Source organism: Rhipicephalus sanguineus, chromosome 4 (assembly GCF_013339695.2).
Source record: "Rhipicephalus sanguineus isolate Rsan-2018 chromosome 4, BIME_Rsan_1.4, whole genome shotgun sequence".
In the NCBI taxonomy this organism is placed as follows: Eukaryota; Metazoa; Arthropoda; class Arachnida; order Ixodida; family Ixodidae; genus Rhipicephalus; species Rhipicephalus sanguineus.
The window spans coordinates 70,575,865-70,595,362 of NC_051179.1; the positions used below are offsets into that span (position 1 = coordinate 70,575,865).

The following is a 19,498-nucleotide window of genomic DNA, read 5'->3' on the forward strand; positions in this document are numbered from 1 at the left end:
TTGCTAGAATCGTTTGATTAAATTCAAGAGAACCTACCATATATTTTCTCATGATATCAAATATAGTTTTATAAGAAAGGGATAACTGACAGCCGCCCGTTTGTAGCAGGAAGCCACAAGGAAATCCATACGGATTTCTCAGAAAGGAAAACTTCTAGTTGAAAAAAAAAATCGTCCTGGTCCGGAAATCGAACCCGCGTTGACCAACGCCCCCGAACCGGGGTTTGATATACGGACCAGGACGAATTTTTCTTCAACCAGAAGTTTTCCTTGATGAGAAATTAGAGTGGATTTCCTTGAGGCTTCGTGCTACAAAAAAGGTGGCTGTCAATTACGCTTTCCTAACCCTTCCGCCACCTTGCAGGATTCCGCAGAACTTATTTGCAAAACACCGGTTTAGTTTCGAAGCGCCCGAGTTTTACACGTTGTCGAAAGAATGAGAACCTTTATGTAACCACTGAAAGAGTTATATATACACGCATGTCAGCGCATGAGCTCAGCTGCTCCCACGGCCGGTGAATCTGCAGAATGGGCGGTTTCAAAGCTTCTTTTCCAAAGAGAGCTGGTTGTAAGACGGAAAACATGGTATCACCTTCCCCCCTTCATTCCTCCAAGTTCATTATTTTTAACGGCCACCGGGCTTCCGGGACAAGGCAATTTAGGGGCTGCCGCGCATTTTGTTGCGTGTGTGGTTAATATCGGCCATCCAAGACTGCTACCGTGACGCCGTTTTTATTTTATTTCCCGTCTACGGCGAGTATATTAGACGGGGGGCGGTTCCGGCTACCTCCGTAAGCGATGGGGGGCGTCGCTGTATAGTGCTCGGCATTGTCCGGCCGATGCCGCCCGCAATCTTAAAGCGCCCGATAACCTTGGAGGCGCGCGTTTTGCGGGATACGCGACGCCCACCGACATCCTTGTCCTGGTTTGGCCGCAGAGACGGCGCGAGCGTCTCCAGACCGTAAACGCCAAGACCGGGCGCTCCTGTTTTTAGAAGGCTGCCCCGAGGCGACCGACGGTCACCCACGGCGTCCGCGTGGCTGGTCGTTCCAAGAACGACCCCACGCGACGTCACCGAGCGCTACGCATACAGTAGAACGTATTAGAGAGCCCCGAAGTACGAGGAGAAATGGCATAGTCGGCGTGCGCGGAACTGGCGCCGTGCCCCACGCTATCTGCTATACAAGGCCGAAGAAACTACCGGTGTTTAACTGGAAACGTCTGTGTTTACATATCGGCGGGACCTGACTTCCTTCTTTTGCATCTTGCTCTTTGAGCACGTCCATGCTTGTGCGTCACCGGTGTGTGCGATTGCTAACATCGCACAGAAACAATCTGCGTGTATGTGACCACAGTTTTGCATTCCGAAATATTCAGGCGAACCTTGTTATAACTCACGGATTTCGGTGGCGTCATATGCGAAAAAAAAAAAAAAAACCGGTGCCTGCGAGCGAACACAAATGCGGCCCTCGAAGGAGCGCCGGTCACGCGCGTGCTTATTTGTATATGCACCTTTTTCCCATAACTGATGCTCTCTCTCTAGTGGGCTTGTCGACGATCAGCTGATTCTGATAAGGCAATCTGATCTTTTATCGAGGAGACTTGTCATTCCACGTTGCCACGTTTTCATTGTTGCCTGGATATGAACGCGTGGACGTCGCTGTTGCCTGTAGCAACTGAAGTGTCTCGCTGCTAAGAATGTGGATGACGGTCCCATTCCCGGCATGGAGGAAGCAAAAAGGTTAGGAGGGAACATTGCGTATAGCGAAAGAAAGAAAGAAAGAAAGAAAGAAAGAAAGAAAGAAAGAAAGAAAGAAGGAAAGAAAGAAAGAAAGAAAGAAAGAAAGAAAGAAAGAAAGAAAGAAAGAAAGAAAGAAAGAAAGAAAGAAAGAAAGAAAGAAAGAAAGAAAGAAAGAAAGAAAGAAAGAAAGAAAGAAAGAAAGAAAGAAAGAAAGAAAGAAAGAAAGAAAGATTTTTTTAGATAGAGCGAATTTATTAGAAGGCAGAGAGGTCAGCCTGAGCTTGAGCGCTCTAGCCTGCTACTCTGCACAGGGGAAAAGGGGAAGGGGAAAAAAGAGTAATGAAGATGATGATGGAAACCGGAAGAGGTGATGCGTATGTACAATAACCACGTAACACAGTGGTCTTCTTAAAGTCTATTGTCAAGTCCTGTACTCTTGAGAAAATCTATAAATGCCCTTGTAGCAGTCGTTGATGCTGTCTGGTCGGACATTGTGAACAATAGATTAGTTTCAGTTAGTTTTCACACCGATGCCGGCCAACATTGAAGCCAGCGTCTTTCGTTGGGACATGTACAGAGGCCAGTTGCACAATATATGGCTTAAAGTTTCATCTACTTGGCAGCGCTCACAGTTCGAGCTGTCCGCACGGCCGATAAGGTGCGCGTAGCGTCGAGTGAAGGCGACGCCTAGTCGAATCCGGTGCAGCAGACTGGCGTGGCGTCGCTTTATTTTAGCCGGGAGTCGAAATGTCATGTGAGGGTCTGTTTCCCGCAGACGCCTATGCCGATGGTCTGGGTTAAAAATTCCGTATTCAAGAAAGAAAGAAAGAAAGTGCATCAGGCACGAACATGCCAATCTTCGCTTGCCTCCGTTTTCCCGATAGGGCAAGGGCTTCTGACCTTTATTTATTTATTTCAATTGACCGCGCATATTTTATTCCCGTGGCAAGGATTCGCCGTAATTTATGTACGCCAAAATTTCAAGATGGTTGTTCTCAAAATGTCCGCTGCTTGCTAACTAAGGAAAGTTGAAGTCTCGACCCGAGCGAAGGTCGTGCAAACAGACTTTCCGAACTCTTGGTACTGCTTGTGCACGTGCTATAACACCCAACATTTCTTCGTGTGATGGGCACAGAAAGTTCTACAAGACGTTATTATTATTATTATTATTATTATTATTATTATTATTATTATTATTATTATTATTATTATTATTATTATTATTATTATTATTATTATTATTATTATTATTTCGGGGAATGCATATCGATCAACTCGATACGATATCGTAACTTCAACTCAACGTTGCATGTCTGCTCTGAATGAAACTGAATTGAATTGAATTGACCATCCCTGTTATTCCCCTATTCGTGTTTCTCCTTTCTTTTCGTCGTCTATGGCTTCTCCAATCATAAGCTGCTGCTTCCTTCTTGCTTTAGATATGAATATGTACCGCTCTTTTCTGTTTAAAATAAGTGTGGTTGTGTGGATGTTATTACTTGACAATTAGCTATTTGCCACCAGAAGCAAGACTTTCCTATTCGTTTAGCATCACATAGCAGCGGGGACGTCCGAACGTCATTTCATAGCTTGGTGGCGCAGCACTTCAGGCCCGACAAATAACCAAACGCCGACACTATCGCAGTCCATGCGTCAATCCAGCGGAATGATCGGCGCATAGGTTGCGACCGGAACACACGAGCAGCGTCGAACACGTACGAGCAGCCAACGCTTGCGTGATAAAAAAAAGAAGAAAAAAAGAAGAAGGACGTGACTGATCGAGCAGCGCACGTCGAGATACTGCAACATCGACAGATGTCGACACGCGCATATACGACTGATGTGTGGTAGTTCGGCACGTCCGTTTCCCTGTTTGCTCTCACACATTTGACTTGCCTGATGTATGAATACCTGCTCCTGTGTTTCTTTTTTGTTTGTAGATTGGTTCTTTTCGCGCACCGCTGCACCTCACGGGCGCGATCGGCCGGCTCGTCTGCGTGCCTATCGCATCGGCATGCGTCCCTCTCAGGAATTACGTAACGGAGCAAGATCTGCCCCCCCCCCTCCTCCACTCACACACTACAGCACCCTACACACGCAGCGGTCAATGCGCCGGGCTATTGCGTGGGCTCCACTGAGGCGTGAAGATGTTTTGGACGAAGGAGGCGGCGGCTGACCGCACGCACGTACGCTCGACCGAAGATGGAGGTCTTGGCGACGCGTCTTCTTCGGCGCGCTCGCACGCAGTCTTTCGCCGCGGGCTGCCTTGCCGCTTAGTCTATCCTGTTGCTCAACAGCGCGTGTCAGCGGGTAACCCCCCCCCCTCCTCCCCCCACGCACTCTTTTCGGGGTGTCGCAATTCGCGGTGGACACGCGCTTCCCGTGGCGTGATGGGACGGCTCGCTCCCTGAAAGGTCGTGCTTATAACTTCGTCACTGCTGACGGCCCAACCTCAGCTAGCACTCAATCTCGATTGCCGCTTGCAGTTTCGAGTGGAGCTGCAGCAAAGACTCCACGAGTGTAGGTGGGGCTAGTCGGGACATAACGACGGAGTAACAGTGCAATTTTACGACTGCGACAAAGCAGGCAAAGCCGCACACGCGCTTGGTGAGTTTGCGTTGTCTTTTCGCTTGGTGCTAACTTGTATTGATACCTGGGGTTTTACGTGCCAAAAACGACGATATGATTATGAGGCACGCCATAGTGGAGGACTCCGGAAGTTTCCAACATCTGGTGTTCTTTAACGTTGCACTGACAATCGCAGGTAAACGAGCTCTCTAGCGTTTTTTCCGCCTTCGAAACGCGGCCGCAGCGGCCGGGATCGAAACCGCGAATTTCGGGTCAGCAGCCGAGCGCCGTAACCACCCTACCACAGAGGGGGACAAGGTGCTAACTTGTATTATGCGCAGGTTGGGTAGCCAACCGAGCGCAAGCTTGGTTAACTTTTCTGCCTTTCCACTTCGTTTCTCTCTCCCTCTCTCTGTGAAGTGGACAAGAGCGGTGCTACAAAACATGCATACGAATAGGATACAATACGAGTGAGGTCTGTGTACAATCGGTATACATATGCTGGACTTAGGACACCGCTGGTGCCGGTTTTTTACGTAAACGATAAACTAAGGGCCAGTAATAAGCTAATGTGCCAGTAAAAATAACGCGCAGAATCCTTGCGCTTCGCACGAGACACGTTGCTCAACCTGGAAGTCAGAGTCCCTTCATTTACGCTGTTCTTCTGCAATGCTGGCGCAGCACGCATAAGGGATTCCTCAGCTAAGTTTAGCCAATCTCAAAGAAAAGACAAGCAGAAACACGTTCAATATACGGTTATTGGACCTATACGATGTTTCGTCATCTGCCCACGGTAATACCGCGTTTGCGCATCAGCGACTTGGCTGATTGGAAAATGGTAGCTAGAGAATAAAACAAACTATACTTTGGCTAACGTTGGCAGGGACACCCTATCTAAAACCCGCATCGTGACTAAAGAAAAACTGGAGCAACGAGTGACATCTGAAAATGCTGTCTCTCGTGCTCGGTGACAACAGAAATAACTCCATAATAAGTGCTATCATTATCATAAACCTGACTACGCGCCCACTGCAGGGAAAAGGCTTCTCCCATGTTTTTTTTTTTTTAACTTTACCCGCGTTCATGTGCGTGATGCGACCACGTTATTCCCGCAAGCTTCTTAATCTACTCTGCCCACCTGACTTCCTGCCTCCCCCTGGCGAGTTTGCGTTCTTTCGGAACCCAATTTGTTACTCTTATAGTGGCCAGCGGTTATCATATCTTCAACATGCCCTGCCCGTGCCCATTTCTTCTTGGTTTTGACTAAGATGTCCTTAACAACCGTTTGTTGCCTGACCCTATACATCTCATAATCCTCTCGCGCGCAGTTTCTAGAAAAGCACAATGACGTCATGACAGGAGAACGTGTTCCGTGTCAATTCATAATCGCGACAGTACAGCTGTTGCTGCCAAACTAAAACACTTTCCTCGCACATGTCTTAGGGAAACGAAGCCGGCTTCGCTCGCCAAGTACAGAATTAAAGCAGTTGCATTGATGCAGCTCTCCTGGGCGATTCGACCACTCGCCTTTCACACTCGCGATAAGACTCATTTGTTACGCGGTCCTTTTCATGGAGTTCCAAGTTGCCAAGGCAGTTTAATTGAGCTGTCAAGTGCGGTCAAGTTACCATTAACAAAGGAGGCGCGGTTAGCGATCCGGAATCGCCCTTTGAGTTCCGAGTAAAACGCTGACGCCCGTCTATAGTATAGCGGCGATAATTTAAGCGTCACCGATAAGCGTGCACCCGGTGAATCGATAAGGACAGCTGACAGCCTTGGGTGCGCGCACGTGCTGACGCCCTTGGTATAGGCGTGTGAGTGGCAGCCACTGTCAACGCTTGTGAACACCTGTCCGGAGTGAGTGCCGAGCACACTCTTTATGCGTTAGCAGGCTTGAGTGCTATATGCAATATTTTCCCCCTGTACAGTCTTTCTCATTAACTTCTGCTTTTATTTGCTGTTGTCGATTAGTACCGTGTGCGTTCTCGATTAACGTGAAAAATGATCCGCTCCGCCAAGCGTCAAGGCCGCAAGCTGGGACCTTCGAAAATGTGTTATGACTTCACGGCAGACGTAAGTGGAGGCAAGGAACAGCGGCACTACCTATGCGGCAACAACTCATTACCAGGAGTCCCTAAGCAGGAGCAAAATACAAAGAAATAAAAAAGAGCATTCTTTCGAGAGGAGAGAGAAGAACAGAAGCAACGAAAGACATGAGGTTTGAGGAGCTTTCGTCTTTAAAATTTCTGTAGACGTATTTTTGTTTACAAAACAGGCTACCAAAAACAAAAAGAAATTTAATTAATTAGTGTAAAGATCACAGTAGTGGCGATTTAGAGTTTTTTGTTGTTGTTTTGCCGTTTTTAAGACAATTGTGCATAGCATGCGTACATGCGTAATAAAGAAGATTTGCAACAGAGCGTTATGACGCGAGTATTTCTTCGTCTTCCTCGTGTATTAGCGACGTTTGGCATTACGATGATGGTCGTTTGAGCTGTAGGTTAGCTGATTTACTGATAAATATTCCAGAGAAATAACTGCGGCTGAAAGGTAATCATACAGCGATAAAACAGAGGGGGGAAAGGGGGGGGGGGTGGAGGAGAAAAGGAAAGTCGGGGTGGTCAGAACTTTGTCCATATTAATACACGCATGCAGGTGGAGAAGCAACGAGGGAAGTAAAAGAGAAGGCTGAAAGGTTGAAAATTCGATACGAAAATCTGACGAAGTGTTTGGGTATTAGCTTCATAAGAACTAAGGATGAGATATTTCTGCAGAAATAACTGCGCTGCTACGTTAATTCCACGCCGACGTGTGCGTGCACCCAAGTCATGTTGTATATAGGCACGGACAGGGAAGGATACGAAAGTGCTATCGGCGTCAAATGAAACGCGAACAGCGGCAAGCTTCTCAATGGTACAGTGCGTGCCGTCCAGTCATCAACATGGACAGACGCGCACATCTGGTTTATGCGCGCCTGTCCATGGTCATGACTCGACGGCTCGCACTATACCACTGCGAATGCTTACCGCTGTTCGTGTTTCATTTGACGCCGATAGGTTGGGACGCCCTTACGCAACCTAAATTCGATGATGAAGTGCATAGTCCGGCGAAGATCCTAGGTGCCCCTTTTCAAACACCCGATTCACATTCACAAGAGAGAGAGAGAGAGAGAGAATGGCAAAGGAAAGGCAGGGAGGTTAACTAGGTTGTACCCCGTTTGCTACCCTACCCCGGGGGAAGGAAGAAAAATAATAGAGAAAGGAAGTGATGCGCGCACACACATATCAACGTTCACTGCGCACAACCAGACAGTCGCAACCGAGAAATATTTGAGACCCCAATTATACCCACACGGATCGTCTCCTGCAGTTGGGAATTCATAATACATTAGAGGAAATCGCGGAAGCGCAAGAAAGAGCACAGGTAATTCGACTCTCTGTCTCAAAAGCAGGCAGGAGAATTCTCACGGATATAGGTACTCCACCGGCTCAGGTTGATGCTCTGTACCAAGGGTTGACGAGAGATCAGAAGGAGAACATTATCGTCTCGCCTGTCCCGAGGAACATGCATCCCCAGCGAAATGTAGGCAGGAGGAGAACGCGAGCTCTGGCCCTTCTCCGCGACGTTGAGGGTCTCCAAGGGGGTGCCTGCTTCGTAGACGCGGCACAATATGACGGCAACAGTGGCAGGTTTACGGTAGTTGCAATTAAGCACCAGGGGGTTACCAATAATGCGGCGTCGGTATACGGCCAAACTGCTAATGCAGCCGAACAGGTTGCCATCGCCATGGCTCTCCTCGATGAAAATCACGAAAATAAATATAGTGATTCTAGGGCGGCCATTCGCGCTTTCAGTGTTGGTGCTGTGTGCAAAGAGGCCAAAGCAATACTCGGTGAGAAGTCAATTACAACTCATACCCTTACATGGTTCCCTGCTCATATGGGCTCCATGGTAGGAGGGATTATCAATCTCAATGAGCTGGCCCACTCCAGGGCGCGAGGGTTAACTATCCGCGACCATGGAGGACTTCTGGGTCAACCTGGAGGATTGGTAAATAGGGATCAACCGACCACGTACAATGAAATTACTTTACATTTCGCTATGAGTAGGAGAGTCTTCCCGCCTCCAGCTCGGAAGTTAAAAGGGCGCAGGCTTTGACACTGAGATTGCTGCAAACTGAAACATATCCTAACCCTGCCTTTCTACACAAGCTTTATCCTGATGTTTACTTAAGTAACTCATGTACGAAATGTGGCGGTTTAGCCACCTTACACCACATGCTCTGGGAGTGCCCCTCGGTACGTGGCACTGATACAGCATCGGCCAGCAAGTGGGGCTCCGCTCTGAGGAGTCCGGACATTCAGTTACAACTTTGGGCTGTCCAGAGGGCCCACGATGCGGCGGTAGGTCTCGGCCTGACTGTCCCGTCGTGGGAGTGGCCCGCCGTGTGCTAAGGCACACGCCTCCGGACTTTGTTAATAAAGTTCTTCCAATCCAATCCAAACCACCTTCACAAATTCTCTGCGCAACAAGGCGCGATACAGACGGAGTTCCCAACGATGTAAGAAGTCAGGCAGGGTTCATGCGGTAAGTTGAGGTGACGCGCCTGGTCTCGCCTCAGTGCGTTCTTGCAGAGCTCGGCATCGCTCTTGCAGATGTGTTTGTGACGAGCGCTAGGGTGTGGCGAGTATCGGTGAGACACCTCGCGCAATTCTCAGAACACGCGGATGTATGCGCTGAGCAAGGCAGCATCTTGTATACTACCTGTGTGTATACACCTGACGTTCCTTCTTTCTTTTTTTTTTGCCTGTCTAACACGGAGCTGTTGCGGGAGACTTTCGCAACACCCGTTGCATTCCCCTCCTGCAGAAAGAAGCCTTTCCTGCGGTGCAACCTGTTCTTGCGGTTGATCTTGATTCACTCGACGTTGCCACACGCTCGCGGGCGTTGCCAGCGTTGGAGAATGGCTTTGGAGAGAACTTTTGCTTTCGACGAAGCCCATGCCTATCTGTGAACATTTTGCCTATCTGCCTGCAGGCGCTAATGCGCTTTCTGCGTTCAACCGGGCTATCAGAACGGCTGTGATAGGACGTCCTGCATGTGTGTGCATGTGTGCATGTTTGTTTTGTTTTTATTTTACCTCACTCTCTCTCTGTCCTCTTTCCGACCCCTATAACCCCACCCCTGTGCAGGTTAGCAAACCGGTCGCTCGCACCAGGTTAACCTCCCTGCCTCTTCCTTTTCATCTATTTCTCTCTCTTGCCTATCTGTGTACTTTCTTTCTTTCTTTCTTTCTTTCTTTCTTTCTTTCTTTCTTTCTTTCTTTCTTTCTTTCTTTCTTTCTTTCTTTCTTTCTTTCTTTCTTTCTTTCTTTCTTTCTTTCTTTCTTTCTTAATTTTTATATTCAGTGCTTACTTCACATACCTGTAGGCGGTAAGAAATCTTTTTCGCTTTACTTCACTTCTCTCTCTCTCTTTTTTGCCATTGACACTTAAACTGACGTCCTGAGTTTCAATTCTAAGAAGTATCTTAGGTATAGTCAAGTGAAATGTGTGTATAGTAGAAACGTTGCAATGATTGTCCCGCAGGAGGCAGGCATCAAAAACTCGATGTCTGTCTATCGGCGTCCAAGCCCCAGCATAAATGGCTCGAAATGGTTCGACATTGAATACGTCAGCAACTGTCACTTCGCCAGCATCTGTTCAAGTGATAAACTGTTCGATGACCAAAGTATGATAAACTAAGTGATACGGTCACATGATAACCGCAACATATACAGTGAACAACATAGAAGCGTGCACTTTCACGCACGCAAATCTTTTTAAACGTAGAAACTGTGCACATCCTGCCCCATATGCTCGATTTTTCCGGCTGCCCTGGTGCCAGTTCTATGTCAATTCTTCTATACTCGCGAGTTACTTGGGGTATACTATGGCCATGGCTGAGAAAGCAGAAATGTGGGCGCTGCTTTGAGAAACACGCGTAAGTCAAGTTTTATGTTGCAGGTTGCCTTCCAACCTTTTGTATGGCACAGCGTAGCCTAAGTCGCTTTTTTGTCCATATCTGGTTTGATTAACTAATCTTGACTTAACAAAAAAAAAAGAAAGTTAAGGTGACATTCTTGAGTAGGAACTTTATTATCTTAAATGTTCATGATAAAGTGTTGTTAGAGAGCGGCTAGAGACTAAGATATTGCAGTATTTCTATCTCTTTTTTTTTTCGCGCGTAATGTACGCCTATAGACCAGCATTCCCTGTCTCCACGGGGTTCTCGGAGCTCGTGAATCAACGCTTAGCTCGCGTCTTTCATCAGCCCGCATTTCACCGCGTCTTTCATCAGCCTTCGTTCATCCCCTGCCGCTTCGTTACGCAGATTGCGTAAGAGAAACAGTTGCCTTTGGTAGGAGCCCTTCATATGATCTCGGGCCTTGTCACACGAGAGGTGAAAAGTGTTCTTGATTGTAATGGAGGCGAGATCTTACTGTTGGAGGTCACCTTTTCAAAGCGTATATAAGAACGATTCCTGATTGGCCGATGCCACGTGCTTTTTCGGTCGCAGAACGATCACTGTATCCATTACGGTTGCGGAATGGATGAATGGATATTAAATCTGAATAGATATGAATGAATGTGAACATTAGACATGAAAATTGAGAGGAAACAAAGTGAAACGCACCTATAAATAAAGACAAATCGTGAGTATTACATCCCGAAGTCACAATCTGGCAGATATGAAATGCCATGCTGCGGGGGACGGAGGAAGGAGCAGGAAGTGTTTTTTAACCTTTCTTTAGAGCAGTCAAGCTCTTGTTGGAAACTAATTCACAACTTTGGAGGTAGTTCTTTCACGAATGTGCATTCATTGTTGGAGATGCTTCCGCGACACGAATCTTGCGCCCATACGCATGCGTACTATGTCATTGTCCAGCAAAGAAAAGCAGCACTGAAATTATAAAGAAATCGCAGTACTCAACCTGGTGAGTTTTGTGAATATTTTCCACGCCCAAAGGGCCCGAATATATACGAGGAAATTCACTGAAAAGCGATGACGTGACGACGACATAAATACCGGCACTGATACTTTGCCGCGAAGATCACAAATGGGAACTTCTTAATTTCAATCAAGGGATTTTGCAGGAAGTAAACCACGCCATGGGCCGGTCTTCGCAGCGGCTCGTTCTGTTCGAATCTACCTTGTTACGCTATGGTTATGGTGCTCGGCTGCTGACCTGAAGGACGCGGGTTCGATTCCAGCCACGGAGGTCGCATTTCGATGGAGGCAAAATGCTAGAGGCCCTTGCACTTAGATTGGTCGAAGTGGCCCAAGTGGTCGAAATTTGTCGTCGAGAAAAAATCTCTTCTGGTGTGAATAAGGACACACGAACTCTCCAATGAAGCTATAAACAAAACTAAGTATAAGCTGCAACTCTAAATAGTTTTTGGATGAAGTGTGTAAATTCGTGTGAAGCTTCCCCTATTTACTCGAACAATACCAGCATTATGTTCATATTGGCTCGTATTGGCTATGACTAATTTCGGCTAGTCTTGGCTGTTATAACGATTTAATGAAATAACACACTCCCACTATCTCACTCCACTATACGTACGTTTTCCTTGCGGAATTTGGGCACCAATTCAAAAAGTAATAATCGACCGTTTCCCCGTCGAGTAAATACATGCAGTCTTGATAGCATGCGTTACAACGCTATATAATGTGTCTATAAACGTTGATATTAAGTGTACATTGAACGTTTACCTTCATATCTCATTGCAAAGGGGTCGACAATCGACAGCTGCAGCCACGGCAGTGCTGCACGTTTTTACAGACGCAGAATGACTGCGTGAAAAAGACATTAATTCCTGCCTCCGTGATGGATACTTCTCGTTCGGCCTCCGGGGAATGCTGCCTTTCGCGAGTAAATTTATGGCCCACTCAACCTTTTTTTTTTTCTTCCTTTCTGAAGGCGTAAGACCGCGGCTGTTTTCGCGGCGGTTATATACGAAGCGAATGCGTGCGTATCCGTCTAAACTGGAAGATACACGAGGTTGGCTTTGACTTCGGCTTGACTGAGAGAGGCGGCGGCGGCTAAAAAAAAAAACGCGCGCTTTCGGACCGGTCAAGCATACTTCGTGCTGGTCACGCGCGTTCATACTTTACGACTTGATTCCGATGTACGTAAGGCCGTAAAAACCGCCTCCGATCGACGACTTGATAGCGATCTGCCTCCGCACGCCCCCGTCGCGGTGCACCCCGGAGAACGAGTCCCGCGAAGGTGAACGTGGGAAGACCGCTGCAGGAGTGCGGTCTATACCGTCAGCCTCGATATGACGCCCATAACGTATGCGTTGGCCGATCCGAAGTCTGCGAAATGTTGCCACGTGAAAGTGAAGGAACCACAAAGGAATGCGTGTAGTTCCATTGAAAGCACCGGCCTAGAACCTTTTGTTTTGATGGCAGACAATTATGGGCCCGTATTCACAAAAAACATATTTGTGCTAGAATCGTTCGTAAGAGAAAACTTTAACCAATCCTGACACCGGGCATATCATTAGAGAATGCGGCCGCCCAATGACATGGAGCACTCGCATAACACAGTTTTGTAAATTCGGCCCCTGGTCCTTTCCAGCTCTTTTCACCTGCTTCTCGGAACTCCATAGCGTGGCCAGACGCGGATTATGAGTGTATGTCTCGTCACAGTCGTAAAAGTCGCATAGTCATTACACTGTGTAAAGTTCAAATGAATAATAAAAGTTTCTTTTGGACAAATTTGGGTCCAAAGAAGAAAAGAACACTGAAATCATCGTTAGCGATGAGCACTGTCGTCGAATCGCTATTAATTTAAGAGACGTGGTTGTCCTTTTAATGTATGTACTGCATTACATTCCAGAGCAATCGCTACTGTCGTTGAGTATACGTTCGAAGAGGTACAACGCTATTTAAATCGTGCGCGCAATCTGGTTAGACAGGGCTGTTGAACTCCTATAGATGCCCTCCTACAGAGTGTTGCACAACTGTAGAATTGACAACAATAAACAAACTTTCGATGCAGTTGCCATTGGTCATTCCTGGCCCTCAAATCGTTATTTGCTATAGCAATTATCAGTTTGAGGGAAAATGTCCTACTCGTCACGGTAGCTGCAGCGTTGCGCTACTGTACGGGAGGTCAAGGGTTCGATTCCCGATGAGGGCAGAACACTGAAAAACGCCCGGGTGTAGCGATTTGTGAGCACGTTAAGGATGTTGAGCTTGTCAATACTAACCCGCAGCCCTCCGTGACACCTGTGGAGACGCTAAACCTCAAAAACAATTTAAATTTAAAGACGCCTCAATAGCAATGCTGCTTTGCTTCACGCATACTTCTTTCGTATTTTCTGTTCTTTTTTTTTTTGTGGTCGATAGCTACATCAGCGAACGAGCGCAACATTTTAGTAAGGATCTGTCGTGCGTGCAGATTTGCAAGCGAAGCGTAACGGGGCGACGTCGCGCTGTGTGATTTCGTAAGCGACGAGGCTTGTGTCGGAAGTGCATCCGGCGGAATTCGACGGATGAGCGCGCAGTGAGGGAGGAGAACGAGATTGCAGCGAGACAGAGACAGGGGGTGAGAGAAATAGGAAACACAGACACCTCATCGCAGCCAATTGCAAAGACTGTCACTTCGCCATACCACTTGCCTGTCACAACAAACACCGCTTTAGTCAGCAGCTGCTCGTCAATAACTGGAACCCTGTCTTTGTCGCCCTCGGCGGCGATGCCTTTGGAGGTCGGCATACCAAACAATAGTTTGCTCTAGTACTGGTCAGAGTCATGAGTTTCATAATAGTATACTATAGGGAAATCTGGCGCTGTCTACGGGAGCTGCAACGCATGGCGCTTCAGCCAGCATGGGAATGATGGGTAGTAGTACATGGATTTGTCAAAGCTTCGTTCTCTCGGATCCCTGGGGCCTGCAGCCGCTTTGTCGCAAGACGAAGTTCAGCAAACGTTCAGCAGTCCCTCTTTCCCACCTTGAACCTTTCAGGCTGACCAACTCAAATCAGCTCAAGAGGTTCACAACCAGCCGTTATTTTATCCAAAACAAATGCCAACACTCAACAATTAACAAAGTCACAAATGCGTTCGAAGACACAAGCACGAAGACTAGAGAAATCCACGTACTAACCACCATTCCCATGGTGGCTAAACGATTGCAGCGCGAGAGTTCCTTCTTGTAAATATTGTAGTAAACTCTATGGTATGAGTAACACCAGAACCATGTACATCTGAATTTTTTTTTCATGTAAAGTTAATTTTAATTTCTTAGGTTTTACGTACCAAAACTAAGGTATAATTATGAGACACGCCGTAGAGGAGGGTTCCGGATAATTTCGACCACCTGGGATTCCTTAACATGCACTGACATCGCACAGTAAACGGGTATCTAGAGAAAAATTTCGCCTCATTTGGCTTGTATCTAGAATTTCGCAATGCAAACGCCGTAGCCGGGATCGAACTGGCGTCCCTTGGGACATCAGCCGAGCACCATAACCACTGCTTCGTCTCTGTCTATCGCGCTGTTCTTAATTAGCTTTTTTTTTTTTTTAACATGGACTGCCAACATGCCCAAGTCTCCAGCCTTGATTATTCTTGCGATGATGCAGTAGGGCTTCCCCGTAGAGCTTTCAGAGTGTTGCACCGATATGGAGAGACGGAGCACATGTAGAGTGGTGGTGGAAAGAGAAAGAGTGCCGGCCACGGTCTACTTGTCACATGTCACGCCGCGCCGCCAGACGTTCCTGTATTCTGCTTTCTCTTTCATCAGCGTGTTTCCGCCGCACACTGAGAAGGTGGAAAGGGGGTGGGGGGAGGGGTGAGGGAGGGTATATGATCGGTCGCACCACACGCAACTCCACTCGCTGCCGTACTTTCACCGCGCACGGCATGCGTTCTCGAAACAACTAGAATGCCTGGATACGCGCACGTCGAACCATGAACAAGATTCAAGAGTTGGCTTCACGTAATACTATAAAGTGCATGGCTTTCAATTTTGCTTGTATTTTTTTACTTTGTCAGTCGGTAAAGATGTGAGCCGAACTGGAGTATTTCTTGGCGATGTATTCTAGGGTGATTTGCAAAATCTCAGCTTGTGGCATATTCTTTTTCGAGTTGATACCGGGGATGTGTGAACAGACTTGCATAGATGACAGTGTCCAAGGTGGAAAATTCAAGGGCATGAGCTCTCGCATCATTACAGTCTTGCTCTTCCCATAGTTCGTCAAGTGGTTTATACATATCTTCAACGGACCAATGTTTCTCTTACCGTCTTGAACGACTAACAACAAGCACGTCAGCCGAACTGTACGCGATAAAGGAAGCCATTCTTTACATCCAGCGGCAACCTCCTGGACGATGGGTCATTTTAACAGATTCGAAAGCAGCCCTACAGAGCATGAGCAACATCAACGCCACTCGTCAACAACATCCGGTGACCCGAGACATTGGTTACATCCACCACATGGCCACTGTGTCTGGTCACACTGTCATGTTCCAGTGGATTCCCGGACACTGCGGCATATACGGAAATGAAAAAGCGGATCTAGCTGCACGTAGAGGTATATGCTTAAGGAAAATTCGACGGACACACTTCACTAAGTCAGATGCATCAGCAATGGCAAAGAAGAACGCCCACCGAGAGAGGGATCAGTTATGGAATCTTTCGCCTCAAGACCTCTTTCTCCGCTCCATAGACCCTGACTTAAAAACAAGACTTCCGCATCACCTTCCTCGTCACCTTGAAACACTCTATCATCGTCTTCGCCTCAACGCAGCATTCACCAATAGCTACATGTGCCGCCTTGGTTTGACCACTGACCCATACTGTGATAACTGTGGTGCTCTAGAAACAATAGAACATATTTTATTAGATTGCCAGGCATACAGAGAAGAAAGAACTTGTCTCGAAAGTAGTATATGCTCAACTTCCCAAGCACCGCTAGATCTCAGGAATATACTCGGACCTACGTCTTCTCCTTCTCAGCAACGTAAAATTTTTAAATTTCTGTTCCGATTCCTCGAGGACATTCACCGAATTGATAAACTGTAAATTAACTTACATCAGCATCATTATGTTGTGACATGTACATACCACGATCATATTATCTTCTTTTTTTTCTCCTTCTCCTTTTCTGCCCTCCTCCTCCTAGGGCCTTTCTGTCCTCACTCCCCTCCCCTATACAGAGTAGCATGTAGGCGCCTTTAGGTACGCCGGCAGAATCCTCTGTTTTTCATTAAAGAGCTTTCTCTCTCTCTCTCTCTCTACTTTGTCAGTCACCTGCAGTACCACCAGTTTCCACATTCTTCAACATTATTATCCGATAATGCTTACAGGGGACCTAGTTGCATTTGTTCAAGCAGTGTTACATCATATACACGATGCGTGGGGGACAGGACCGAGCGCTGTCTTTTAACAAGCAGCTTAAGTAAAGGCGGCACGTTAATTTGCGCAATTTTTATCGAGAAAGGACCTCTATATCCATAGGCAAGAAACTATGATTGTAAGCACATGGCGGTGATGCGGGTGACGCAGAACATCGCCTTTAGTAAAGGTGACGTTCTGTGAATAAAGTTCGTTATCAGCCGAATGACCCATACTGGAATTCGATAAGAACACTTCAGATTTCGCTGCTGCAAACCTAAATGTATAGAGATATCCCAACTGCAAGGAAGAAAAAGAGCAAGCGTGCAGTCTTTCTTGTTAGCAATAATGTTACGTTACGTATAGAGCATTTGTTGCCGTGAGCATAGAATTTTGTGCTTTCCTCCGCTCGTACTTCAAAAAACGGAAGGTATACAACTCGAACACATACCCTAAATGGCCATGCTCGTTTTTTTTCCAGTTTCCACTTCTGTAGATATCAGCTACCGACAGCTACCGAAAGGTAGATCCACATATCGAAACACCGGCCAACCTGTCTGATGCACCTTATTCCTGTTCCCGAAACCGCTGTAGCAAACGACCCGTTAAAAAAAAAAAAAGATTTAGCAGACTTTAGACCATTGCGATAGGCATTTTGATTGACTCTCTGTAAATGCGTGAAATTTACACAGTTTGATGCCAGGGATCTGGAGACCAACTCTAAAGGAAGTGGAATAGTTCGGATATTTTAACGTGTATCTTACAGCAATTATTTGTAATTGCATCGTAAATAATTATCTAATCATTGTACAGTCAGCCATGCCATATTTTTTCATAAACCGAATTCAACTACGCGCCAAAATTACATGTGATAGTTACATGCAGGCGGCGACCATTAGAAAGCCAAAAGAAAAATATTTTGAAATTTCTTCCGAAACACCCCACGTCCAACTTATTGTTGAACACGGTGCTGCCTTCACCAAGGCGATCGTGTGTAGCGAAATACCTCAACCACAAGTGATACACAGCAACATTAGGCAACACGAAGGCTTAATTTGCCATTAGCAGTCAGTGTTCGTGCCATCTTCCTTGCCTATACAGAAATAGCAAAAGTACGTCGCGACTCCAAATGAGAGCGCCGTGTCGCTAAGAGTTAGAATCATTGATCACATATGCGGAGAACTTGCGGTAGTCTTCAACGTGCGAGGCAACTTTCCCATGGCATAAACAGCGGCGCATTCCAATGCGAGATCAGGGTTGCCAGGTTTGGCTACTTTGCGCCAAATTGGCTACTTTTTTAGGCCGGTGGCGGCAGAAAAATCGTCTTGGCTACTTGGCTCCTTTTTGGCTACTTTCTTGTCCCCTCGATTTGAGCAAAGTTATCAATATCTGGTGACGTCACAGCCACTGGTGTTCGAGTGTATGGTGCCAAAACATGGCAGCCACAGTGTGCACCCTGCTCCAATAACTGAATTTTCCATTTTGATTACGCGGATAATGAATTTTAATAAAAAGGATGGCGCTGTGGCTTAAGCAGGCGTAAGGTTCAATGGTCGAACATAACATAAATATATTAAAAAAGACTACACGTGTATAACCTGCCAGTCAAGCAGGAGTCGCGCACACTAAACAATGCTTTTGGATGCCTGGTCGGGACTCAGCGGTAGCTGTTGCATGAAGCCTGTTTTTGCAGATCACCCATTGCTGAACGTGGCTTTAAACCGATCGAAATTGCACGTAAAGAGGAATCGAAAGCGCTCCGCATCCAGGGCACTGTGCACTCATCGACATTAGAAATAGGATATCCGACATTTCAAGTGAGAACTGAAAAACCAGGACACGAGAGGAAAAGGCGGTAACACAAGCGCTCACTAATAACAGCTGTTAGTGAGCGCTTCTGTTGCCGCCTTTTGCTTTCGTGTCCTGTTTTTTTTTTTCTTTGGTGCTCTCTTTAGAATCTCGTACCGACTCACCCAACAAACAATCCTTCTTGGATATCCGACGAACTGCTTCTATTGTGTCTTGGGCTTAATACGGACTGCGACTCTGGATTCGTCATTACGGAAGAAATTTTTGCGAAAGGGCTTCAATTCATGTTTCAATGCAGTACCTCATGCCGTAGACTCAATTTTATTGTCGCAACTTCTAGTCATTTCAACAAACGTCACGCAAGGCACGGGGAGAGAGACTCATTGTTTTTCAACAGCGCGAACACTATGTTGTCATGTATGAAATGGTTGCTAAAGTCAAGAATTTATGCTGAAATCTCCGGAATTATGATTTTGAATTGTTCAGGCAGCACATATTTACAATTTCGCCGGAAGGCTTTTTGCATTTAGTCATTTAAATACAAATGTAGAGGTGGATTTCACACATGCGTGGCTGCTTTTGGCTACTTTTACTGTCCTTGGCTCAAGTTGGCTACATTTTGGCTACTTTTTCCAATTTTCTGGCTATTTTTTGTATTTTCGACCTGGCAACCCTGTGCGAGATGAAGGCGCGTGGGTAACCGCCTCCATCGACAAATTCCCCGTCGTAAAGATCACGTGCCCCGATCAGGCCCAAATGAGATTGGCGCGGCCCACGGTCTACTCGGCATCATTTGTATATACGCGCCGTCTCGAAAGTTTCGCGCAGTGGTGAAGACATTCAAGGCGTACAACCATTAATCGAAACGACCGAGAAACTTCGTCAGCCTTCGACGACGACATCAACCTGTCTTCGCGAACGGCTACGACGAGAGCTTTCCTTACGGAGGCTTTCCAGAAAAGCCATTTCGACGTTTCATGCTCTTGCGC

General features: G+C 46.7%; 1 protein-coding gene across 1 annotated transcript in view; it reads right to left on the reverse strand.

Annotated features, from left to right (window-relative positions):
- Positions 1-483: 483 nt before the first annotated feature.
- Positions 484-19,498, reverse strand: part of LOC119391287 (SEC14-like protein 3) — a 257,605-nt gene continuing 238,590 nt past the window's right edge. Inside the window, exons 7-8 of the mRNA XM_049415226.1 lie at positions 910-1,081; positions 484-521 (exon numbers count right to left, since the gene is read on the reverse strand). Of these exons, the coding sequence (XP_049271183.1) occupies positions 484-521; positions 910-1,081 (210 nt within the window). The remainder of the gene's footprint in view (positions 522-909; positions 1,082-19,498) is intronic.